General features: G+C 39.9%; 1 protein-coding gene across 5 annotated transcripts in view; it reads right to left on the minus strand.

Annotated features, from left to right (window-relative positions):
- Window positions 1–1,015: 1,015 nt before the first annotated feature.
- pde8b (phosphodiesterase 8B) overlaps window positions 1,016–25,634 on the minus strand; it is a 54,748-nt gene continuing 30,129 nt past the window's right edge. For 2 of the 5 annotated variants that reach the window (XM_028024988.1, XM_028024989.1), the window contains exons 3-22: window positions 24,015–24,205; window positions 22,735–22,794; window positions 21,458–21,515; window positions 21,094–21,182; window positions 20,913–20,991; window positions 19,746–19,886; window positions 19,564–19,652; window positions 19,423–19,477; window positions 17,460–17,511; window positions 16,417–16,494; window positions 15,717–15,793; window positions 14,002–14,166; window positions 13,304–13,349; window positions 12,266–12,395; window positions 11,790–11,988; window positions 10,105–10,322; window positions 8,358–8,496; window positions 5,822–5,989; window positions 5,596–5,725; window positions 1,457–2,934 (exon numbers count right to left, since the gene is read on the minus strand). In XM_028024988.1, coding sequence (XP_027880789.1) covers window positions 2,825–2,934; window positions 5,596–5,725; window positions 5,822–5,989; window positions 8,358–8,496; window positions 10,105–10,322; window positions 11,790–11,988; window positions 12,266–12,395; window positions 13,304–13,349; window positions 14,002–14,166; window positions 15,717–15,793; window positions 16,417–16,494; window positions 17,460–17,511; window positions 19,423–19,477; window positions 19,564–19,652; window positions 19,746–19,886; window positions 20,913–20,991; window positions 21,094–21,182; window positions 21,458–21,515; window positions 22,735–22,794; window positions 24,015–24,205 — 2,274 coding nt within the window. In that variant the 3' untranslated portion in view covers window positions 1,457–2,824. Of the gene's footprint in view, window positions 1,424–1,456; window positions 2,935–5,595; window positions 5,726–5,821; window positions 5,990–8,357; window positions 8,497–10,104; window positions 10,323–11,789; window positions 11,989–12,265; window positions 12,396–13,303; window positions 13,350–14,001; window positions 14,167–15,716; window positions 15,794–16,416; window positions 16,495–17,459; window positions 17,512–19,422; window positions 19,478–19,563; window positions 19,653–19,745; window positions 19,887–20,912; window positions 20,992–21,093; window positions 21,183–21,457; window positions 21,516–22,734; window positions 22,795–24,014; window positions 24,206–25,634 lie in introns of those variants that run through there. The other 3 variants (XR_003596475.1, XM_028024987.1, XM_028024985.1) reach the window with 3 other exon arrangements.

The following is a 25,634-nucleotide window of genomic DNA, read 5'->3' on the forward strand; positions in this document are numbered from 1 at the left end:
ACAATCAGCCATGGCAGAGTTTAGGAAGGTGGAGCGTAAAACTTACAACTATTATGCAAGAGGCAGTAAAATGTTTAAAAACACAGTACAATTGTCACGGGCAATAATAATAATTTTTTCAAAAATAGATTTTTCTCAACTCTACATATATATATATATATATATATATATATATATATATATATATATATATAGACCACTCTCTGATGATGGTTTTCATCTATAAATGGTGCAAAGCTCAGGGTTGGCACGGCCGTCACTGAAGGCGAAGCCGTCTGTGGTTCTGCTGGGCTAAAAGACACAGAATGCATGTTGCATTCAAGTAGCGGCTGCTCAGTGGAAAAGGCATGGCTGTCTGTGGTCTAAAATCTCTCTCTCGCTCTCTCTAAAATTTCTAGTTACAGGATAGCAAAAATATCCACTCATGGCCGTGAAACAATCCGAGCTGGACCCGTGTTTCAGGTCGCTGTATTTTTGGACACGATGGAATGAAATGTGAATAACGGGAGCACCGACTGCAGCTTTCTGGCCGATCAACTATCTTTCACAGCCTGACCTGCCAATTCCAAATTTCACCAATTAATTTTGTCTGAAAAGTCACTTAATATAGCAACAAAGTCGCTAAGTTAGCAAACCGTGACCTGATGTGGGGGTCGTCAGCCAGGCTGCGCAAATGGGGGCGATTTTTAGGTTTTTGTGGCGGTAGATAAGATCAGTTTCGCATTTAAGTGTCTTTGGCCAATTGCCGATCTCCCAAAATTGAGGAAATCGGTGCCGATTCATCGGTGCACCCCTTAGTAAATAAGAAGAAACATTAAAAGTGAAGAAAGGCAAATGAAAACCAGCGTGTTAGCTGAGTATTTACATGAACAGCAGGTGCATCACGTAGTTTTACAGTGCGGCACAAGCAAAGCACACCCAAACAGCGACACACGACAGGATTAAGGCGTTTTTGTAAGAAAGTGATCATCCTTAAAGTGACAACAAATACAGTGATGTTGGACAAAATTGTGTGTGTGTGGTTTTTTTTAAGTTGTTTGAAACCATGAGCAAAACGAACCAAAAAATGCAACCTTTTAGTTTAAAACCCAGGACCTCTGTGACGGGACGACTGAAGACCATGAAATAACGTCGCAGATGTGTTTTCTTTTATCCTAAAACTCACCCATGACAATTATGGCTTTTCTTGTGATTCACTTTGTATAGACAGCAGGAGCCATTACTATGAATATGCTGTAATATGTAAGGAGACAAGTGAGATATAAGGCACCTATGAGGGAATCTTTGTGCCTTTGGTTGATTCTGCAGTGTGTAACTGTGTAGCTGCAGCCCAGAGGATCACCATCACCGCCATAATCTCCTCTGGCTGCTTAAGTGGTTGCCAATATTTTATCAACTTAAAGGGACCAGAAAATTTGCGTATCTGTAAAAAAAAAAAAAAAAAAATCATGTATGAATAAATGTCCAATTATAGAAGAAGTGATTTCTTGCTCACATTTAACTGCTGGTTTGATGTGCAAATCTTTGTTATGTCCACCAGAGGGCATACGTACCATATCCGTGATTTGATCAGGTTTTCTTCTCTCTTTTTTTTGTGTGTCTTTTTATAAAAAACTCAACTGATTTTTCATTGGTCGTGTTTACGGCTTCAGAGATCTTACTGGGTAACAACTCATGGGTCAGACTGAGCCGCGTTTGTTTGTAAAGACGTGTGACAAATCAGAAAATAAATGGCTGAATGTTCTCAATGTCACAATTGAATTTGTTTGGGGGGTGAGGGAGCTCTATGAGGTCAATTTCCTCCCCAAACTACTAAAATAAAAGTTTTGTCCACATAAAACCTGCTCAGATGCTCACAGTTCATTTCTACAGTTTGTGTCACAAAGCTAAAAGTTCGACATTTACCCCGGTACAGTGCATTCTGTTCGTTGAAAGCATCTCCATCGTCCACATCGGCTGCTTTCACACACATTAAAGACGGGAAAGAAGCTAAAGCTGCAGATTCTATCTTTTTTTCTCAGGCTACATGACCTTAAGACGTCCGCAGCACACAGAACAGCCCTTGGTTGTCAGGTTTCATCTACGAGGCTGAACTATCGGCGCACCCCGCTGCTTCCAGAGATCTGTTCTTGGAATCTTCCCTACGACACTCTTCCTGCTCAGGGCTACTGGGGATGCTTACAGTTTGGTCCCATATATATGTTTTTATTGTTTTTTTTTTTTTTTAGATATTAAGGATGAATAATTCCAGCTGAGCACCATCACAAGTCTGTATCGGACGTTTTAGAGATGCGAACTCACATCTACGAAGAAGCACAATCGCTAGAGATGCTCACCTTTTAGCCAAGCTCTTTTGGAACCACACCCAGATATAAAATGACAAGGTTTGAAGAAAATAATAATAATAATAAAAAGTAAAGAGCAAAACGGAGCTCGAAATCCAAAGGTCTTGATTTGCAAAAGTGCAGATTTCCGGCGTGTTACGCTGTATGGTACAGATTGTCAGGTGAGCTGCGAGGTCCAGGCAGTTTCAAAGAGGCGCCAGAACAAAATGCCGGATGACAGCAATTCGGGCTGTCAGATGAAAACTTGTTTTTTCTTTTCCCATGGCGGTGGAACACCATGTTCAGTTGGAACAAGAAAAGCATCTGAGATTGAAGACGGGATCAGCGCCACAGTGCTCGTCAGTCAGCGATCTCGTTCCTCTCAGGCAGGAAATTGGCCCCGTTTTCTCGCCGTACGCGCTACTTTAGCGCTGCGGCTGAAATGACTAACTGTTTTAGCGTCCGGTCAGGGTCACGGTGCCAGAGAGGAGAGCAGGAAGTCAGGAGGGCGGCGGAGGACGCAGGCTCTTGCACTTCATGTCGTCCAGGTTCTTCCAGTACTTGTAGTTCTCGGACAAATGCTCCATCAGGTTGGGGAGGCTGGCAAAGGCTGCAGCACACAAAGCAGGAGTTGATCAAATATTCACCAAATCGTATTGACACAGGTGTACCATTTGGTGCATTTAAAAGGTAGTTTAAACTTACTAAACACCAGCTAAACCAGGCTGCTAAATATCTTTTAGTCAACACACTCTTCCTTTCTCTCAAGTTACACAATGCAGATGCTCTGTCTGCACTGATGAAGATTTTCTCTGTTCAAATGCTCAAAATATCTCCAACTGACAACAATATAATTTACTTTTTTAAAGAATTTGGCTAATAACTCAACTTAACACCGACCACAGTTAGTCCGCCTTACTCCGACTGCAGTTTGCTTGCCTAGAAAGTCCGGTTCGGTTGGGGAGGTTAATGCACAATCCAACTCGACTGATGTGGACAAAAACCTCGGTTTGGCTGAAGTGAAATCTGGTGCAGTACCAGTGAATGCCAAGTGAACTGGAGACCGCTTTCGAGGCAGGTAGCAGACGTCGCTCCTGACCAAAAACAACCAATCAGAGCCAGGAGGAGGGTTTTAGCGCTGTTAATCAACCTCATGTCCTCACTGCTAAATGTGCTATTGGTGGAGAAACAACTTACAGTTACAGAAGACAGTTTATCTGCCATCATTGGTGGCTAAGCTAACTAGCCTTAGCATTCACAACAGGCTACACCGACGGAGAAAAGCTGTAGCAGTAGCAGAGAGCAAAGGAAGAGGGGAAGGGGGGTAAAAAGTGCCACATGAGATTGTGATTGACAGAGCTAAGACCCGCCTCTTGCCTCTAATTGGTTGTTTCTAGTTAGCAATGGGAGAAGGCAGAGGAGCTGGATTTTTTCACAGTTTATCTCACACCATCTGCCACGCCATCGTTTCAACAAACAAAAAAACCCCAAACATTGTTTATAAAAGCTACATATTGCAGTTTTGAGGGATGTGTCAGTATTTCTAGGCTTCTGGTGTCACCAGTGGGTATGTGGTTAACTGAAATGTGACTCAGGGCTGTGACTTTGCTCTCATTTCACACAGATTCAACATAATATACATACAACAGAAAATTTCTCTAAAAGAATTAGGTGATAACACTTAGCTACAAATGCCCCTGCTGGTCTGAAAGGTGGAGCTCATGCATGGCGGCTAACAGTTCGGGGCTGACAGGTTCAGAGGTGTCCGTGTCTCTCCTTCCTTTCGCTCCGCTGTGTGTACGTTCCCAGTGCTCTCTCGCTCGCTTGTTTACATCCTGGCTTCCGGCTCGCCGATGGCCCGCGCTGCATCTGTGACCCCTGACATGAACCGACAGCGACCCCGGTGGGTCGTATGCGCCTTGTGTTTATGTGTGAACCGGAGTCCCCTCAGCCCAGATAGAACTTTCCCAACTACCCCTCTTCCCCCTCCTGTGACACTCTCCCAGTTTCTCCCACTAGCATTAGAAGTCTTTCCGTGACATCAGAGCCTCGCTGATCGTAAACAGCTTTCCTCTCGGGGTTCGTAGGAACAGGGAACTTTAGTAGGAATAAGGAGCTAATATAACGAATCTATTTGCTTTCTAATTCCTTTTAGCGCTGATGGGTTGGTTTCATTCATTCTGTCTGAACTGTACTTAGGAGGTCGAACTCAGACGAGTTCTGTTTCCATTAAAATATGACTTCAAATTCCTCTATGTGCCACCATAAAGCCATCCAAATTTAAATAGCACAAAATTATTTATCCCTCTGTCAGATTTACGTTTAGCATTGTTTTCACAAAGTTTGACAGGTTGTCTTGGTTACGTCACTGTTGGAAAAGAGGTTTTAATCTGGTTTAGTTTTCCCCTGGTTAAATAAATGATATGTTAAACTAAATTCAACTATTGAAAAGTAGCATCAATTTAGTAAAAAAAAAAAATTATTTACATTTATTAAAAAATAACAAGTTGGAAATTATTCCTACCTTTCTCAATAATCACTGGAAAGTCTTTTTTTTGCCAATAAAACAAATGCTTCTTGTTAGTATGTTTGTCCAGCTTTTCCATGTTTCCACTGGTATTCTGTTAATTTACCCGTGGAGATTCAAAATGGCGTCACCTTAAAAGGAACGTTAAAGAGTGGCTGCTGTAGAAACCCCATTCATCTCAGCTTTTCTTTTTTTTTTTTTTTTTTTTTTTTTACATTTTAAACATTTCCAAACAGAAAACGTTTTAGGAATAGGGAGATTTTTGGTGAGGACTCACCTCATTTGGCTAAAATGGACTGACAGCCCATAGCAACAGGTGGGGGAGGGAAAGTGATTCTCTACTAAATAAAATAAAATACATTAATTGTTTTAAACCTTGTTCCACTTTGACACCTTAAACCAGTCCATGAGCAGAATCAGTTCTTATTTCAGAGTAAATCTGCTAAACATTTGCTGGAAGCAGCTTGTGGCCAGTAGAGGAGCAACAAGAACAAAGCGTTTTTTAGCGCATGAGAATTGAACTGATGGTCTTCGGGGAAACAGCTGGAACATGTGAGGAAGAGCCACGAAGCTGATTTTCTCCAGAACGGGGAGAACTTTATTTCTTGGAAAGCTGTTGCTGACTTTCAGTTTTTAGAATCACAGAGGCCTGTTTTCATAAATAAACTCCCTATGTATGTAAAAAAAATAATAAAACAAATAATGTAAAAATTCCCACGGCGGTGTGGGAAATGTTGCTCTTACCGTCCCAGGCGTCAAACATATCTGTGATGAAATAGTCTATGAAGGAGATCTGGGATTTGGGCACGCTGCAGGTGTTTCTGTCGAACACGGGCATCACCACGGGCAGCCCTTGTCGCTTCTCCTCGTCCGTCTGCGAGCAAAGGCAAAAATGAATTCAGTTGCTTCAAAGCAAAACAACGAAAGTTTTGACGGAGAACAAACTGGCTGTCTCTTCCCCCCCCCCCACCTGGGCGAAGTACTCCTCTGAGATCCGGCCCGCCCACTCGATGCAGAGCTCCAGAGGCCTGCAGGGGTTCGCCACATCTGCACACTTGATTAGCATCCGCTTTATCAGCAGGCGGTTCTCTGGAGAGTTTCTGATGTTGCTCTGGCCCTCGCAGTCGCTGTTCGTGCTCTGCAGGAAGTATCACACAGGGACGAGCGACGTCATCAACAGAAACGTCGGTGACTCAGATCCGCTGGCCGTCGATGCTAACATGGGCTGCGGCTAATCCTGGGAGCGCAAAGACGCGGCAGCTGCGCTTCCGTTGGCCACATAGTTGCGCAATTTGGAGTTGCGAAAATAAATTTGCTTTATGGAAAAACGTCAATTTCGAAAAAACTCAAGTTTCACGATAAAACGTTATTGCGTATCGAAATCAATGCATTTCGTAAACCTGCAATGAAAACAGTTTTGGTATCACACTGCCAGTAGTAGCATTACTACTGGCAGAAATGGCAGAAAAGATGACAGAAAGTTGCAACAAATAATTTGTTCATGACTTATAACGTAAACAAACTTATTCACTTTTGATTTTATTCATGCATTTCTTTTTTAATATTAACAAAAATATTGAAAAATTGTGGGTTTTTTAGTGGAATATCAACAAAGTATTGAGCACAGTTGTAATAGAAACGCAGCCAGTTTGCACAACTTGGTGTTAGCAACTTCTTCTAACTGATGGCCGTTTGCGTTAATAAGCCTCTCCTCCTGTGTCCCATCTCCCATCAGCTCCTTTTTGTGCTTTCACAATAAGCTAAAGATCCCAATAATCACATTGAAATGTAACTAAGATATTATTTTAATCACAAAATGTGATTTCAATTTTTTTTTTTTTTAAAGTTCAGGTTTAATCAGTTTCAGAGTTTTAGAGGCTGAACCAAAGACGATCAGATGCAGGCCAAAGTCTGAAGTATACCTCAAACAGAAATCAGACAGTAAGCATGTTTCCATCCAACTGTGATGTGACTTTTGAGCAAAACTTTTAAAAGAAAATGCAAATCAGGCGTGTTTCCATCTACTCGTTTGAAGCGAATCAACCAGGTTGCGCAAAGCGTGATTTCGTCAGATGTAGACGATGTAGATATTTGCCTGTGTGCATAAAGACGTTTTCTATTTGTTGCAAAATTTAGTACATTTTTTCCAAATGTCATGGTTTCCATCAACGTTTTCTAATGCGATGCTTCAAAATGCGCATAAAAGAAACCTCGATGGAAACACAGCCATTTTTTTTCTTTTTTGCACAGCACAAATGGCGCTTATTCAATATTAACTAGACATGGAATAATTAATAGAAAACCAGTTTGTGGCGCCTCTGACAGATAAGTCCGTTGACTTATGGCGCCCCCAAGACCCTGGGGGGTGAGCCACATAGTGAAGCTAACAAAGCTTCAGCATTTTAGATTTTAAAAGCAAGAGAACGCCGCTTTGAAATAAATACCAGTATTATTGTCTGCAGTACATCCACGGTGCTTGTTATGCACCTTGTTATGAACTACAGCTGTTTCCCAGCCTGGACTGGAATACTGCTTTGAGTTCTGCTACGGTACATTTTCAAAAAATCACTAAATTGTTCAGTAAACATTTGGGTAAGGTACCATGGAAACGTGTCTCCCAGGATCAACGTGACAAATCTTCCAAATTGGTTTTCAAGCTGCGGCCTTTCATGTGAACTTGACTCAGGAAATAAAATACATCTGCTACCAGCAGCAACTCCACAACTTGTTTTACATCCTGCAGTTTGCAACACATTCGCCTGTGAACCAGAACTCTCAGTCTGTGACGCAGACTCGGAATAACAAACCGGGTTACAGAGCTGACACGGTGATTCATTCTCAGTTTTTTTTTCCTCTTCTGACTCCCGTAGAAGGGATCTTTTCGGGTTTCATTTATTGCTTTTCACACATTTTACACCGATCTCCTGCCACTTCGTTCGTAATGAATTTGATCGGAAAATCAAACCCGTTATCGCAACACTTTTCTGATAATTACGAGAGCAAGAATGCAGAATAAATCCTGAAAGTGCAGATTAATGAAAAAAAAAAATGTTTTCACACTATAGTATTGTGATTAAGTTTGACAATAAACCTGGCCAGATATATATTAAAGTAAGACCAAACTGGTTTAAGGCGATGCTGCTTTACAGGCCAATCTGAGGAGCAGCAGAACCGATCACTGTCGCTGCAGAAATCAGCAGAAACCATGCAACAGGTTATTATTGATTTAAATCTGAATACAACTGATTTATAAATTACTTTTAATGATATCAGCTTTTATTCAAACTGGGTCAAAGCTCAAACAGTACAGTTACGTAGCGATTGTCCCAGACGGCATATTTTATTTTCTAGTACTTGGTTGCCACCTTTGTGATGCTGCCCTGGGCAACCACCCCGACTATAGCGCATATTAAAAACCACCACCGTTTGTTATCATATCTTGTTTACATTAAAAAAGCCACCATTTCTGGCCCCGGAGGTCAAAACGGCGCCTGCTTGGAGCTTACATTGGTGCTGGTCTCTTCGATGGCAGCCATTGGCTTGTTGATGCTGTTGACAAACTTGCTGACATGCTCAAAGTGGCGGGTCATCTCGGTGGCGAGCACCATGTCGATGATGGCCTGGCGCAGCGTTCGGAACTGATTCCTGATGGCAGCGAGAGCGTGTGGAGACAACATGAGAGGCGAGACAGTGGACAGCTAAAACACCAAAGGGACAACGGGTTGCTAAATCCCTTAGAGGGAGACGTTACAAAATGTTTGTGTCTGAATGTCCAAAAAAACTTTTTCTGTGTTGCCTTTAATCAGTGGACTTAGAATTAAACATCTGCCTTTCTACTCACTTGAAGGTGGAAAGCAGCGCTCTGGTTAGAATAGGCTTTTTCTTTGCTAGGCTATAGCATTGGCTTGCTAGCGTAACTACTAGCTAAAAATCACTGATGGGGTTCACTGTCACGTGTGACTATTGTAAAATAAATGGCAGCTATTTATACAATGAAAACAAGATAGCTGAAAAGAAAAAAGTGAGTAAATAAAACAATATAGATTTATTTAGGCCATATTCTGTTCTGTGGTAGACAACATGATTCTGTTTTTTATAACCAACACATTTTTTGACAAGCTAGGATATGTTTTGTAAGTTCATGACAAAAGAGATATTGCTGCTTCTGTAGTGTTTTTTTTGTCAGCTAAGATATTAAATTAAATATTGCGTATTGAAAGTTCTTTTTTCATTAAAAGTGGTGCGTAAATAAAGTCACACTAGTCAGACAAAACGCTCTGTTGTTCTGTTACACATTGAAATGGGATCGACTAAGCAGCATTACAATTTTTTGAATTTAGAAGAAAGCAAAAAGTGTGACAACCAAGCTGTTCTTCCCCACCCTTCCACTGATGGCAAACTTGAACTTTTACACATTTTCTTTTCTTTTTCTCTCTGCATGTAGGCCAGGACGTTTCTGGCTGCTCTCGCCGAGCTGAAGGCTCTTCCAGTGGCTTTCTTTCAACAACGGTTTTCTTCTTACCACTCATCCAGAGTTACACGCTGTTAGTCCACTGACTTCTGCTGCCTAGCATTTACGTCACATAGCAAGAACCATAAAACACCACAATTCAAGTGTTTAATCATATTAGCATGAAATGTGTTGTGAGATGTATTTATAGCCAGAGTCAGCAGTAGGAGAGCTGTAGCAGAAGGTGCTTATGCTTTAACTAACATATTAAAGCAAAGACATCCAAACTTTAAAGGCCACAAATTTTTTTTTTAAATTAAAACCCCATAAAATTTAGCTTTTTTTAACCTGCTCAACAATAAACAACCAATGCAATATTTTAGTGAGACAAATAGATGAGCAAAAGGGATTTGTAATTTTTTTTAGATCCAAAACATAATAATTGTGTTATTAAAGGAATACCGTTTACATTTGTTTTTACTATTATTATTATTATTTGACTGGTGTTTGTTTCTGTTTTTATTGCACCACTAGAAAATGAGATTGAAATAATTCTCCCCTCACAAGTTTTGCTGAATTTAGTGACGTTTATCAATTAGTTAAATACAGACTTGATTGCCCCCAGGTCTGCTTCTGAGTAAAAATGTTGCCGTGTTCAATTCAATTCAGTAAAACTTTATTCATCCCCAATGTAAAAAGTACAGACAGCAGTGGTAAAGACAAAAACAGGCACATTATAAACATTTCTTTCTTTTAACACATTGGTTCTTCAGCTACCTTTGTCCAACCATCCTCTCACCGACCTGTCGATGTTCTTAAAGACGTTGCTCTTGCCGTCGCGCATGGTGAGCTGGAAGGCGAGCGCGGCGTGGTGGCTCTCCAGCACGGCCGTGTCGTTGTAGAGGACGGCCAGCTCGCTGCCCGCGTTGCACAGGAAGGAGTTGGTCCGGCCCGGGTGGTCCACGTCGTGGACTGTGGCGGCTATCAGCGCCGCCACCTCGTCCAGCTGGTCCAGGCTGCTCTGAAGAGGCAACAGAAACCGAGGGGAGACGTCAGCATAATTGTACGAAACTTTATAAATATGGAAATCAAATTCTGAGGTAACCCGCTATCTCTTAAAATTAACAGTTGCTGAAGTTTGGTGGTTTTTGGTGTTTGAGCTATAGAGCTAATGTTAGCAAAATGCATCTTTGCCGTCTTTCTTGTAAATTTGAGATAAAAGAAGCATGAAATAATCATACTGTTTCTAATTTCTAACATGTGTCACTGATATTTATTATTTTATCTAGAATGTGGTTCTGTCTCACAAAACTTGGTACAAAAATATCTTTTAATATGCTACGAAGGCTAAAAATACAGTGTTATTTTCCATGCTGTTTTTCAGCATGCACAAAAGTATTCAAACCCCTTAAACATTTTCACATTTTGTCACATTACAAATACAAGCTCCTGTTCTTAGAGTGTGTGAGTTTATATCATGGGACAACACATCATACACAATAATTGGGAAACGGCAGCAGACCTCTGCCAAGAGCTGAACGTTTACCCAGGGAAGAAATCCCAAGTTCTCAGAAAATGTTCCCGCCACAACAACGCAAAAGGCCAGACACGGCGCTGATCTCTGTATTTTCCAAGAAGATCAGATTTTTCTAAGAGTTTTCTGTTTGTTTCCTGAGAGAATTAATTCATGAGTCCAGCCTGAGGCCAGAGGACGATGGTGAATTATGCTGAGCTAGCGGGAGAGCAAAAACCTGGCAAGAGAGACGAGTCTGGAGACTGAATTTGGACCCACAGAATTTTTAAGGAGAAAATTGTCCGTCAGGGTGGAATTTGAAGCAACAGAAGTGTTTGACTACAACGGGGCAAAATTATGTAAAGTCAACTTTTTGTTTTTTTTTTGCATTACATCATGTTATAATGTTATTCCCTCACAAAAAACCACACCTGGGGTGTTGCTTTGACTCTTTAATGCATGTTTGAGAAATCCTTTAATCGTCACGGCAACCATTCAGCTGTGTAAGACATCTGGATGGACTTAGCTCCGCCTTTGAGATACAGCTCCTCCTCAGAGCTGCAGTTTCCAAGCTTCCGCTTCAAAAAGCAGCTCTTCGCTTTAACGCCTCCACTCAGCTCCTTCAGACTAGCCAGGAGCAATTAGCAAACACCTGGTGGAACTGCTGAGCTCATTATACGAGCTACTTCACAGTGCAATGCTGGTAAAAATGTTGTTAAAGGGTTAATAGAGGAACCAAGTTGCAATGACTTCTTGAAGGCGGAGCTTCAAAAAGAGCAGGAGTTTCTTAAAGGGACAAAGGCCCAATTTCAAGGCATTAAATCACTCATTTCTTTTAAGCATTATTTGATGTAAATAGCATTTTTATAGCAACTGAAGTAGCTTGATTGTGCTATAAAATGGCAATTTGTGCCTAGAAAACACATAATTCTACCCCTTTCAAAAAATCAAACTCCCCATTCTGTGGTCTGTTACCTTGACTCTCTCCTTGCACAGGAAGTAGGCCGTGGCGTGCAGGACGTCTGCAGCATGCGTGGAGTTGTGGTAGGAGTTGGAGGAGTGGTAGTTGGCCTCCATGAGCTGCAGCCAAGAGCGCAGCGTCGCCTCGGAGCAGTTCAGGAAGTCACACACTCCGAAACTGGTGAAAATCTTCAAGCCGAGGTAAGTGAGGGGTCTGCAGCGGAGCAAACAACAAAGCAGGCATAACATGAGAGAAGTGTTTTAAGTTTCTGTGTTCTGGTTTCTTTTACGCTTATTTTAAAAGTTCTAGTTCCACTGGAGGATTTGTTCACTTAAGACATTTTTCTCATTCTACAAGTGAAATAATCTGCCAATTAAACCAGCACTCTTTCATCAATGTTAAAGAATTATTGACTTAAAACAAGCTCATGTTTTTTGTTCCATTTATTAAACAATAACCACAGACACGATGGTGAAAGTATAATCGGTACCTTTTATGCGTGGCTGCCTCCAGGTCCAGGATGTTGAACTCCCAGCGCTCCTCGTCGTTCAGCATCTCGGCGATGGACGGAGGAACGTCGTTGAGCGTTACCGGGATGGTCAGCTGGCTCTGGCTCATATCTAGCACACGGACACAACAACCTGAACACACCATGGACACACACCTTTGAAGATTACACACTGTTAGACTGTAAAAGAGGGAAACCAGCCCCTGGACGGTTGACTGATCTTAATAATGAACGACTACACCAAGCTGGCCTATAGAGCAGGGAAGTTTGGCCAAAAATAATTTAAAATATTTACATTTTTTTAAAATGCCTGAACAGTTTTTCACACTAGTATTGTTTTTTTTGTTTTTTTAAATTAAAGTGTTTTTCTTTTTCATTTACATTGAAAACTACCCACTTTTTTTCCCTTCAGCGTCTTTTTCTGCTAAATTTGAATGTTCTTTAAAGAAAATAAATGTCTTTCATTTTATTTGAAAATTTTCACAGTTGTCTTCATTTTAAAACCAAAAAACTGAAACAAAAAGGAAGGAAACATACAATGTTCATTACAGTGGACTGTAATCTACTTTCCTTGTGTATTTTCTCTTTTTCTTCTTTTTTTTGAGTAACACTTGTTGGGCCACATTTCTTAACATGTTACAATTTTAGCCCCATTTGTAATTTAATTTAAAAACCAAACAATATGGCATAAAATGACCAACTGAATTTGACTGCGTTAAACTGGATTGATTTCTGATTGGTAATAAATTTGGACTTGAATTAGTTTACTCATTTAGTTCCTTCTTAACAAACTAAATTAACAAAACTGACTACTGTAAAAAAAAGAAGAAGAAAAAAAGAAGAAATGTTCCATTTTGTGCACACCACAAATGCAGTATTTGAGAAAAGTTCCCAGAAAAAAGATTTTCTTCTAATGTTAGCAAAACACTCAGAAGAATATAAAAGATTACAAAACGTGCAACAGTTTTCTTTGAATTCCTGTTGCTCTCTTTCGGTGTTCAGTGATGCTTTGAAACTTACTTTTGCTGAAAACATATTCATTCCCAGAGAGCCTCCGCAGCCCGTCCTGAAGAGGATGAGGAAGAAGAACAAGATCTTTTGATATTAACCAGAAAATGTTGCGTTTGCGTTATTCTACATTGTTTTTAGCAATAGTTCAGCTATAACACACATATTACCAGCAGCCTGAATTTGCATTCTGATACAAATACAAATCAATGAATTAAATTTAAAAAATATGTCTTTGCTCATGAATACAAATAGTGCCTGCTAAACCATACACCATATCATATTTTTTAAAGTGTTGCTTTTAAAGAACTTTATAAATAAAACTGGAGAACCTAAAACCTTTCTCCTTGTTAAATTGACTTTCTCTTCATTTTAAAACCTTCTTGCAATAATATTGCATCTTTATTCTGCTAATATTATAACTATATCCTTGTACCTAAGCATACATTTTTGTAGCCCAACCCTAATAATAATAATAATAACATTAATAATAATAATAATAATAATAATAATAATCAGTTGTACAACTTACAAAAAGAATGAGTGAACTAAATGACAAAAAAATATTTTCAAAAAGTGTTTTTCTGTCAAAAGGAAGCAAAAAAAAAGAAAAGAAAAAAAAAATTTAAAATAGGATCTGGTTTGAAAAAAGTCAGAGATTTTAATTCGAGGAGGTTTTAATATGTTTGCAGGATGTTGCTGCTTCTTACAGTCATAAGCCCCCCGACCAGGTCGTTGGTGTGGGGGTCGTCGTCTTTGGAAGCCAGCTGGGGGGAGTAGAGCTCGGTGGTCCTCAGGATCTCCAGCACGCGGTCCAGAGCCTCGGCGACCGTCACCGGACTGCTCTCCTGGGCCACGTTGATGATGTTTATTACCTGCACACCAACACACCACAGGCATTACGTGCGATAACAGAGCGACTCTTTGTGCGTGTCACGGAGGTCTACATGTGACGCCGCTGCGGTGTCTCTACTGGAGAACACAAAAGCAAAACAAAAAGAGAAAATAAAAGTTATTAAAATAAAGTTATTTTTGAGTCCATAAGGGCATCACAGGCCCTGCAGCGGCGGGCCAAATGAGACGATGGGAGACACAGATACTATGTTATTAGATGCGGCACGATGTGATCCAGCCAGCAGCTTTATTTAACTGAATCTGTGTGAGGTTTGTGTCACGGTAAATTTTGTCGCGTGATAAATCGTGCCGGTAATTATCGCGATAAATGATAATATTATCGTTTTGAAACCATTTTCAAGTAATATATTGATAATAGCACTGTAATACGCTTGATTTTAATTGCATTTCTTATTTGATGGGAACATTGCAATTCAAATATTGCATTGTTTTTGACATTTTGCACACATTTGTAATAGCGAGTTTGAGATTTGTTCACATTTAAACAGCCCCATTTTTGCATTCTTTCATTTTTTTAAATATATTTTCAAGTTTAACATATCTGTTTTGATTTCTTCTGAACAATTCTAAGTTGAGTGTATATATATATATATATATATATATATATATATATATATATATAAATATATATATAAAGCAGGTGTGTCCAAACCTTTTGTCAGGAGGGCCAAAATCATCAGCTGAAAAATTCTGGTATCCTGGATTCTGGTGAGTAAAAATTGGTGGATATTTGTGACTCTATTTGCTAAGAAAAAGGTCATTTATGTAAACCTAAGATTTTATTATTATTATTAATAATTAAACAAGATCTTGTGTTTGTGAAAATGTTGCCTTAAAACACACACTGTCCATCTGCTCTATTCAAGAATTGTGGTTGGAGGCCGGGGAAAAAAAATTCTGCGTGCCGCAAATGGCCCTCTCACCCAACACATTCTCACTCCCGACTCGTCATTTATTGACGAGTTGGGACGATTTCTGACCATGCGTCACATATTGACGCATAGGGTACCCCTTTCGCGTCGCATGTTGACGATTTGGGTAGGTCACATGTTTTACGTGGATTATTGATGCGAAGGGTTCTCGCAACAGCAGCGGACACTTCAAAACCCGACGATTTGGTTAGGTTTAGGGCAAGAATTACGGTAAGGCATAGGGTAAAACACCTCGCGTCACATATTGACGCGAAAGGGGTACCCTGCGCGTCAATATGTGACGAGGACGGACCGTCCCATGCGTTAATATATGACGAGTTGGGAGTGAGAATGGGTTGTCTCACCACACTTTGGACACCCCTGCTTTAAAGTATTTGATGGGAAATAATCTGTTGCTTAAATAGTTTCTAGCAAAGAAAATTTTACACCTTGTGGAGTGTTTCACAAAACGATACACATATTTTGTATGTGTACCGTTTCATGAGTCACTCCACAAGGTGTAAAACTTTCTAAATATAAATATAAATATTTCTTCATGATTCAAACAGACATGAAGGAGTAAATGAGGAAGATTGAACCTTGGTGATGGGAGCCTCAATTGTCATCGAATGGATTCTTGCAACAGAAGAATATCTCCGGTTCTGTAAACTAGGAGCTGTAAGGAAGAAGTCGTAACTGTTAGCACAGTGAAAATTCAAGTCTATGAATGTTTCTGTTGGCATGTATTCAAAGATTAAAACCAAAGATTAGAGGATTCAGAAATTGTAAACACAATTGTAATACACAGACACACGTAACATGCTGTATCTTTTTAAAAAAGGTGCCACATAATCACTCATTTTAGGCTGCAGCAATCATGACCTTTAACTGTTGGACATCTTAACGTATTCTGCCTTATAGAGGAATAATTTAGGATTTAAGTGAAAGAAAAATAGGTAGGCAGAGAAAAGCTGCATTCAGCAGAGATCTCTCAAAATAGCTGCAGCTGCGTCAAAGAGGGTTGAGGAGTGGAGGGGCTGGGGGAGACGCAGATGTCGTCAGCCTACAACATCTCCGTTTAGGATCTCTTCAGCTTCAAGAACCAACCATAACGCCGTCTGACTCACACTCTGACTTTCCATCTCTAATCACCCCTCCTCCCGTTCTTTCTTTCTTATTCCTGTTTCTATTTTATTCTGTTTGTGTTGAACTCTCTCTGTGCTTCTGTCGCTTTCTTCTTCACACAGCAGAGCCGATGCAGTTCTGTTCGGCGAAACGGAACGCTCTGAACGGACCTACCGTCGCTGCCACGGGAACCAACCGATCTGGCGTCGATCGAATCTTTCCGTCTGTCCCTGTGTCGCAGTGAATGACACTCTGTACAGGAAGTGAAGATGTTAAATGCAGATAGACACGCATTGTGGCTGTTTCATTAATAGAAATGTTATTTGAGACTAAAAAAATTTTAATCGATAATGTAGTTTTCTTTTAGTTACTCTTTAGATCTGCAGTTTCAGATGTTATCTGTGACTTCAAATATAACTAGAAATTGATTTTTCTCCTCTGTTTTTTGCAACTGTTTAACTGCCACTATTTAATTCATTTCTGCACTGGATTCACAAAGCAGATTGGACTAAGTGCATACAGAAGCAGTCCCACCCATCAAGTCCAGAAGATAAATGTTTTTGTCTTTTTTTCTTACTTGAAACAGTTTACTTGATAAATACGACGGCGGATTAAGGCTGTTGCAGATGGGAAAAGAAAAAAGGCATACATTTCTACCAAAAAACTAAAACATTTTTAGATTATTCTCAGAAATTTCCAAGAAAAACACGAGGAAATGTCGGAGACATAAAAGTCGAAAATTTGCAAGAAACACTCAAATTTGTGAGATTGCGCTCAAAATTGTTTTAGAAAAAACTTGGAAATTCTTGTTAAACAAAAGTCGAACATTTTTGACTTACGAACATTTTCTGAGTACCAACAGTCAAACATTTAGGGCTTTTGAAAGTTTTGAAAAGTTTGAATTGTCAAAAACTCCAAAATTGTCAAAAATTGCATGTTTTTTTTTTACATTGTAATTATGCTTAGCTAATATTGTGTTTTTAAATTTGTAGTTGCATTTAGCGATTTGTTGATTTGCACTTCAGGCCGTCTGCACAGATCCGACTCTGTGTCTAGGCTGAGAGTGAGGAGCAGATTTAAACTCAGGTTTACTATCCGAAAACAGCTTTATTCATCCGCCTTTTAGTGTCGCGCAGAATAAATTACAACCTTACATTTCAGGTTGGTAAAAAGCATCTGTCCATGTAAACAAGAATGAAAACACAGTAGTTAGTTACCTGATTGAGAATGGTCCCCGCTGCATCTGTCTTCCTTGTTCATTTTGAGGACCTGACAGAAAGCGATAAACCAGAGCTCAACTCCTTCCCTACATCACTAGACAGATCAAGAGTGTTGTTTTCGATCAAACCTGCTATTGGTAGGACTAAACCCAATCAACATCAGGTCAGTACCTCATTGCTAGTACCTAAGCCAGTCCTAACTGCAGTGGTCACAATGTTATTGTAGATGTGTCCCATAATTCCAGCTGCTCAGCGATTCTCTTGTCGTTTCGACGGCATTGAAAGAGATTAATTCAGATTACTGCTTCTATGTTCAAACTTGTAGCTCACGCATGCGGCTGACAGTTTGTTCGGTACGCCGTGTTTGTCACGCCAAGGTTATGTAGTTATGGATGTGCAGGACCTCTAATCTGGTTATAGAAGATTTTCCTCACCCAGTGACTCACTGTGCCTCTGCACAGCACGGACAAACAAACAAGCACAGTTATGTAATGATCAACGTGTATCTATGAACACAATGTAAAGGATTTTAATTGAAATTTTCAGGTGGAAAATTTAGAAAATATGTTGCTATTGCTAAAAAAGAAAAAAAGAAGGAGATTATTTGAATCAAATTTGAAATGAAATACATTTTGTGAGAAACAGTTCAAAGTTGGGATCAGTTGCTACCTTGTCTAAGAATTTTCATTCCCCAAAAAGCTGGAATGGTTTGTAATAATTTGTCTTTGGCGAGCCGCCGACTCACCTTGTGCATGAAACAGAACGATGAGCTAAAGCTGCTCTCTGCGCCAGGTATAAAGGTATAAATAGCTTTGGCACCCGGTTTCTAGACTTCATGGGCCTTAGAGGGAGATACTGGTGCTTAGCTGTAGCTTAGCATGGTATGACGGTATTGGCCTGCAGCTCAGCTGAGGGCAGCAACACGTATGCTTCATGATAGCCGCATGGTGCTCTGTGGTCCTGGAAGCATGTCAGGCTATCCTCCCTCCCCCAAAGATATTGTATTTAAACTTGACAATTTAGGTTTAATTTCAAGCGCTAACTAAAATTAGCACTTCAAACAATATAAATCAGAGAACTTTTTGCCATGCAGTGAAAGAATATTGGTCCCTTTTCTTCTGTTTTGATTTGTCGATTTACTTCTAGATATTTCAGATCTGTAAGCCGTCACAAACATTAAGTCTACACTTTTGTCTCATCAATTTGCAGAATATTTTCTCAAAAAGTCTTATGGTGAGACGAGGCTTTGACTTGTTTTTGGTCTGTAGTGTTTTTTCCTTGGAACTCTTTTCTCTGGTCTCTTTCTAATTGCTGAATCATTGACAAGTAATTCAATGCCTGATCAGATGCCATTCAAATTTCTATGTGACCCAATGGATGAGTTTTTGATACACTCCTGGAGGTTCCCAGGACTTGAACCTTCCCAATCAAGTCCTGGGAAGGTTCACTCCTGTCCTGTTTCCCTCCTTTGTGGATAATGGTTCACTGGAGTCCAAAAAACATTGGAAATAACTTTGTAACCTTTTTCAGATTAATAGTTATCAATGGATTTGCTTCTCATCTATTTTTTAGACTGGACCATGATGTCTTTGAGATCTTTAAGTTTAGCTGCCAGGCTACAGGTCTGGCAGTAGTCATGTCTTGTTGTGTATAAAGTTAGAAGTAACATCTTTTTTCTGGAACTCCATTTTTCTCTGCCAGCAAAAATCATTTTTCCTGAGGTTGTGTAACCCAGTTGAGTGGTACTCATAAAGCAGCAAATAATAATTAATAGACTTACGTTGTACATCATTGTAACTCTACCTATCTCCAAACCTAAACTGAAAAGGCTAAATCAAGTCTGTTAATCCAACTTTCTGGTGTATGAAAGTCTGAATTCCCAAGATAGCAGCTCAAAACTCGAAAATCTGTAGCCACATGAAGGAAGCGCAGAGAACTGAGAGGAAAAAAGCGTAATCACCTGATTGTTGTTGTCGGTATGAGCTCGCTTGATGGCTACGAAATGTCGGATTTTTCTGTTGGCAGAAGGAATCTGTCAGAGATTTTCAAATCTCTTGTTAAGCTGCAGAAGCTATTCTTGGATTGAGTAGATTTATCTCACCCTCCCTGGCCGATGACAGGCAGTATCTTCACTTGCTGCTGAATGCTGTCGCCTGACTTCTTCCTGGCAAAGTAAATGCCTTGCCATTCCTTCAGACACGACAGAGCAACCGGGCCGATTAAAAACCCTCCTGGGTTTACAAGCTCAATAGCAGCGGATTGACAGATGGATCCAAAACTCACTTTGCCTTTTTTGATGCAGGTGTTGATTGTATCGAGTAGATCGGCTCTGTTCTTGTCGCTCTTGGGAAGTTCGGTCAGTTCTTTTCCAATCAACTCCCCCCTGTGGTATCCCATCATCCTCTCAAAGGCCGGGTTCACATACTGGGTCACAACCACAGAGAGGTTAGAGACACAGGATGGACGACCATTTTCCTGCTAACATCTCTTTGATTATTGGATGTTAATTTACTGGTGAAGTTAAAAATGGACAAATCCAAATTAAGCAACAAACTAGTATCAATGACATGACTAAAAAGGCCTGAAATTTCTTGATACCTCTATAAATAAATAGCTAATAAAGAGTTAAGCAAAACAGTTATCAAAGATGTGACCACTTAAAAATACATTAGTAGGCAGTAATAATAACAAAGGTTTATATTAGTAATTAGTTAATTAAAACTGAAATATTTACTATTTTACAATTAGGGTCCCTCCATAAATGACCCACACACTGATTAGGCTAGCAGAACCTAATATACCTATAACATTAATCACAATTCATAGAACATTTTTTATGTTTTACCAAGAAATAGTTTTTTTATTTAATAATCACAATCAGTGAATAGTTAATAAATCAACTAATAACAAGAATTAAGCCCTTAATAAATCCATAATAATAATTACTAGAAGCTAAGTTACTATTTTATGAGCTCCTCATACATTACTAATAAACAGTTACTGAAACTGTTATTTTTAAAGCAGTAAACAGCTAATAAACCATTAGTAGGTACCACTAATATGGCTAAATAATAATGGATTAATCAACTATTAATAATTGAACTAAATGTGCTAATGGTTCTCAGTTAAGGGATGAAAGAGTGAAAAGTCAGACGTTTTATTCAAGTGTTATGGTGCTTTTTTTGCTAGCTATCTTAAATAGACAGAACAGCTAGGCTAGCATAAATGTTAGCCATACGGCGTTTTCATACAAACAGGAATGTATGTAAGAGGTAGTTGAATAGACAGTTAGAAAGAGAGAAAGAGAGAGATAAGAGATATAGAGACAGAGAAAGATGTGAAGATGAATAGCTAAAGCTAAATATAATTTAGAAAGAGATAGCTAAAGATAATTGTAAATAGAGATAGCTAAAGATAAGGACCGACAGATAGATGTAATGTAAATCCCACCTGAATGATGTGATCCTCACTGGTGATTTCCACGGCCTCTTGGCAGTACTCCAAGGCCGTAAAGACAGAGTTGCAGGCCCTATAAATGAGTGAACCTTCTGTAACTCAAAATGGCCAACGATTCTAAACATGTAGTTTAAACATTGCTCCAAAACTGCCTACATCTGTCCGTGTGCCGTACCTGAGTTTGAACTGGCAGCACACCTCTCCATGTTCGGTCTGGATGAGTTCGTTATAGCACGCTGACACGCTGCTGTTCTCCACGAACCTCTGGAGTCCGACCCGGGTTAGGTGGTGTTTGAAGGAGAGGCAGAGGGATGAGAGGAGAATGGGGTGAGACAGGATCCGCTCAACTGCGACTTGTTTAGAAACCACCCACGTCATTTTCACAGCGTTTAGCACGACAGGTGACACAACTCGCACTCAGAGTGACAGTCATGCTTCTATTTTTGCAGGCTCTAGTTTTCTATTAAAGTAAGCCCTTGAGTAGCATGCAAAAAAAAAAAAAAAACAGCTAGGAGAGGAGGTAAAATGGTTGGACATACTCTGCTAAATCCAGCGCAGAGGAGAGGGAGAACGGATGGTTCCTCTTGGTCCGGGAGTCTGTGTATTGGCAGAGAACAATCATTGCAGTGTGTATTTATCAAAAACACAACAGAACCAAACCTACAGTAAACACAAAGACCAAGAAAAGCTAACAGCTTACCTTGCAGCAGAGTTTATACCTTTACACATTTTAATCTCTTTACAGTCACACTTCATTGTGTATAATAGGGGTTTTATGTAATTGACAAAAAAACAAACTAAACAAAATTCATACATGGTTTCAATTATTTACAAATAAAAATCTGAAAAGTGTGGAGTACATGTTTCAATACTCTGTGGAACCACCTACGTTTGGAGTATGTCTACCGTTTATGTACAATTAGACTATAATTTTTGTCTACTCTGGTTCAAAATAGCTCAAGTCCAATCAGTTTGGATGGAGAACAGCTGTGGACATGATTTAAAAAAAAAAATTTAGTTTCAATTAGATTTAGTTCTAATTGATTAATGGCAGATGGACTACTCTAACGCATGAATATGCTAAGTCTATACCTCTGTTTTGTAGCTTTCACTCTCATGGCTTTTTCTCAAGCTCCAGAGATTTGTCCCATTGAGCTCAATTTCTCAAGATGCATTTCATCCTGGCCAATGAGCAACGAAAGAAGGAGGAGTTGTGAACAACTAATTTAGAATTGGCGAAGGCAACAGAGGAAGTGAACAAAGCCAGTCAGTCCCTTCCAAATATTGAGCAATTAAAGTTGAAGCAAAATGAATATTTAAGGCATTTTATTGCTGGTTGGAATGTTGTGGTTCAACTCCCTATGGAGTTTGGCAAAAGTTAAATTTTTTTGTTGGCTCTGTTAATAGCAAATGAGGTGGCACGCAATTTTTGGTAAGGTTCGTAGCATAAATAGCTTCCTTCCCAATGGATCTGGTCAAATGTTGGACGTTATAATCAGATCCAATCGTTTAAGAATTCAACAGATTCCAACCAATCGTTTCTCAATAGCCAAGGGTCCAGACCCCCAGTATGAAGTAAGATGTAGTAAAAGGGGTTTGGCTTTTAGGGTAGAGTAAAGGAGTTGTATATGAATGTTAAAACAGTCCAAAGACAACTAAACACTTCAAATCCTTTTCCGTCTACTTCACAGAAATTTACATATTCCATAAAATCCCCAAAATGTACATTAAACCTTGTGATTGTATAAAAATATATAGTACTTTTCAGATACACCTATAACCTGCATACAGGTACAAATAAAAATGTAAAGCTTACTTTTGTGGTACGACAGCAAGTATAACTGTGCTTTCCGAGGGCTTTGTGGCGCGGATCATCCTGAAAATGAAGCACAATAAAAACTCAGCAGGCGAATCAACAACACATCATTAAACTCTGACGCTGGACGTTGGCGAGGTGGCTTGGACCGAGGTGCGGGACGGACATGTGGGCAGAACGGGGGTGATGTCACTGCCGGAGAAGAAGGACAGAACATTTCTGTGTTTAACACAGAAACACCAAATGCGGCTTGCGCTTCGGAGGTTTTGGCCACCGAGTCCACACAGCTGGCAGGAAGTGTGGGAAAGCGGTCTGGAGGTGGAGAAGCAACGAGTCGACAGTGATGGAGCACAAAAAGGAGCGACGGAGGGAACGGATGATGGCAGAACTCCTCAGGGGAGATGGAGATAGAAGGGAAAAAATTTTATGAAGGAAGGGAGCGTTAGAGGCCAGGCACAGCAGGAGCAAGGACTGTGGTTATCACAGGACAGGGGAGACTAATGGATCAGTTTCTTGGGAAAATTTCCAAAGGACGCACAATAAATCACAATAAATACATGGTGGTGAATTTTGGTCAATTTTGCCTGTGTTCATTAGTCTGCGCTTCGAGTGTTGCACTAAATCCAGACACGGATCTCACATTAAGTCAACATGTCCAAAATACTCCTGGAAAGCCCGGCAGGAAGGGGAAAACTGTGAAAAATAGGGAACTAAAAATACCCTCGGAATAAATCCTCATGCATGCCACAAAGCAAGAGGGGACAGAAACACACACCAGCATGAACTTAACAGCTGCTACAGCACTAGACGTAGAGCAGCTCTTGTCAGCAAATTAACTCACTGCTTAGTGATTCTTAGTTTACCACATATTTCCGTTAGCCTCTTTTGGCTCATAGCACCTTTATTTATCCTTTTTAAAATGAAAAAAAAAACAAACCCCAAAAGTGTTAAGCTTTGGGCTCAGGGCTCTTTTGCGGTTCATTGTGTTGCTGGTGCCTCCAGTGAACACAAGATGGCGCCAACGAGCCCTCACGGAGCATCTGCTTTCAGAAAAGCTAAACTCGAGACGCTTAACAAGATTCAGGTTAAAAAAAAAAAAAAGAAAAAAGAAATTAAATCAGCAGAAGTTACAACATATTGGATAAAACTCAATGAATAGATTCTCTCTGGCGTCCTGTTTTCAGGTTTGGGAATTGAAACATGTTCACATTTTAAAAGACAGAGAAGTACTTTTTCTATAAATATCCCGTCTCCTCCCATTTATTTGAGTCCAGACTCACCGGCAGACGGCTTCGGGCTCAAAGTAGCGCGAGTGACGTCCGTCAATGACGATGATCTCGTGGTGCTTGTCCAGGAAACACTCGACGGCAGACTCGGGCGTCCGCGCGATGTTGCACCGGAAGCCGGCGCGGTCGCAGGCCCACCAGAAGGCATCGCTCTGGCTGTCCTCCTTAGCGAACACCAGCAGAACCTGACGGAAGTCAATATTGTGCGACTTTCAGAGGCACCAAAATAGGTGCAGTTAAAAAAAAATAAAAATAAAAAAATGTTTTTACAGATTAAATTTTGGTTTCAAATGTTTAAAATAATCTTTATACCCTGTAAACTTTTAAACTTGTAACGTCACAGCGAGAAACCTCATCGTGTGACTAATCAATGACATTTGCGTCAATGTTTTTTTTACACTCGTTCATGTAACGTTACACAAATTTGCAGGCAACTTATGTTTTAGTGCTTTACCCAATGGGCACGACCACAAGTGGCGAGAACAAAGTTGGACTCAAAAACATTTCTTTCCAATTTAATGTTTCTTCTGGCTTAGTCACAGTCGACCCAATCTAGCCATTTTGACTGAGCTTTAGATATTTAGCAAAGCAGAATTTTTTTATATATTTAATAAAAACAAACAAAAGAGAACCATGTATCATTTTTACCTCCACTTATGCTATTGCAGTATCATGTATAACTGTATTCTTGTTTCAGGTCTTTCAGGAACAATCTTGCTCACATTTTTCCAGGTGTTTTATTTTATTTATTTATTTATGTTTTTGCTGCAACATTTTTTTTTTATTTCTCCATATTTTTCTTCAATTTTGACATCAATATGAAACAAACCAAAACATTTTAAACATTCCTCTCTTAGCTTCTCCACTAGTTTTCAAGAGCTAGTGGAGCTAGTTTTGCTAGCCACGTTTCCATCAACGCTTTCCAATGTGCTTTTTTGAAGTATCACGTTAAAAAAGGTTAGATGGAAATGGCAAAATTAGAAATTACATGATCAATTTAGCAAAAATGTCTTTGCGCTCGCTTGAGGTGTTTTTTGACTTTTCCACAAAAAAAAAGAGTTAATATGCTAAAGGGGAGATGGGAATGCAATTGCCAAATAAATTTTGACATGACAAACTTCCCCATCCACTAGTGGGTTGCAGCATGGAGGGGCTGGCGAGAGGCAATCCTGACTGGGATAGGATTGGGGGAACGCTCCCATCCACTGGTGGGTCTGTGCTTTACCAGAAGCACAAAACCTGGACAAAAAGTCCACATCTCCAGCCTGGAGGGGCAAACTCTCTTTATTCTGCTGAGATGTGTAGTGCATGCCAGTTTGCAAACTCTACATCTTGTTCTTTACAGCCATGAGTAGAGTCAACATGTGACCAAATCACACTTTGTGGAGCCTGGTTGATTCGCTCCAAACTAGTAGAAGGAAACACCTCTACTCTGTCTCTTTCTTTTTGTTTTATTGCAGCATTTTAAAAATGTGCTAAAAATTTGCATGAGAATTCATTTCTACAGAGACATTGGGACTGTAATGTCAATCTCTTGCTCTCCTGTAATAAATCCAGCTGCCATGCAGATGGTTAGAGACCTGAACTCTCCTTAACTGCATAGATGAAGCACCT

This window comes from Xiphophorus couchianus, chromosome 8, assembly GCF_001444195.1.
Source record: "Xiphophorus couchianus chromosome 8, X_couchianus-1.0, whole genome shotgun sequence".
Classification (NCBI taxonomy): domain Eukaryota; kingdom Metazoa; phylum Chordata; class Actinopteri; order Cyprinodontiformes; family Poeciliidae; genus Xiphophorus; species Xiphophorus couchianus.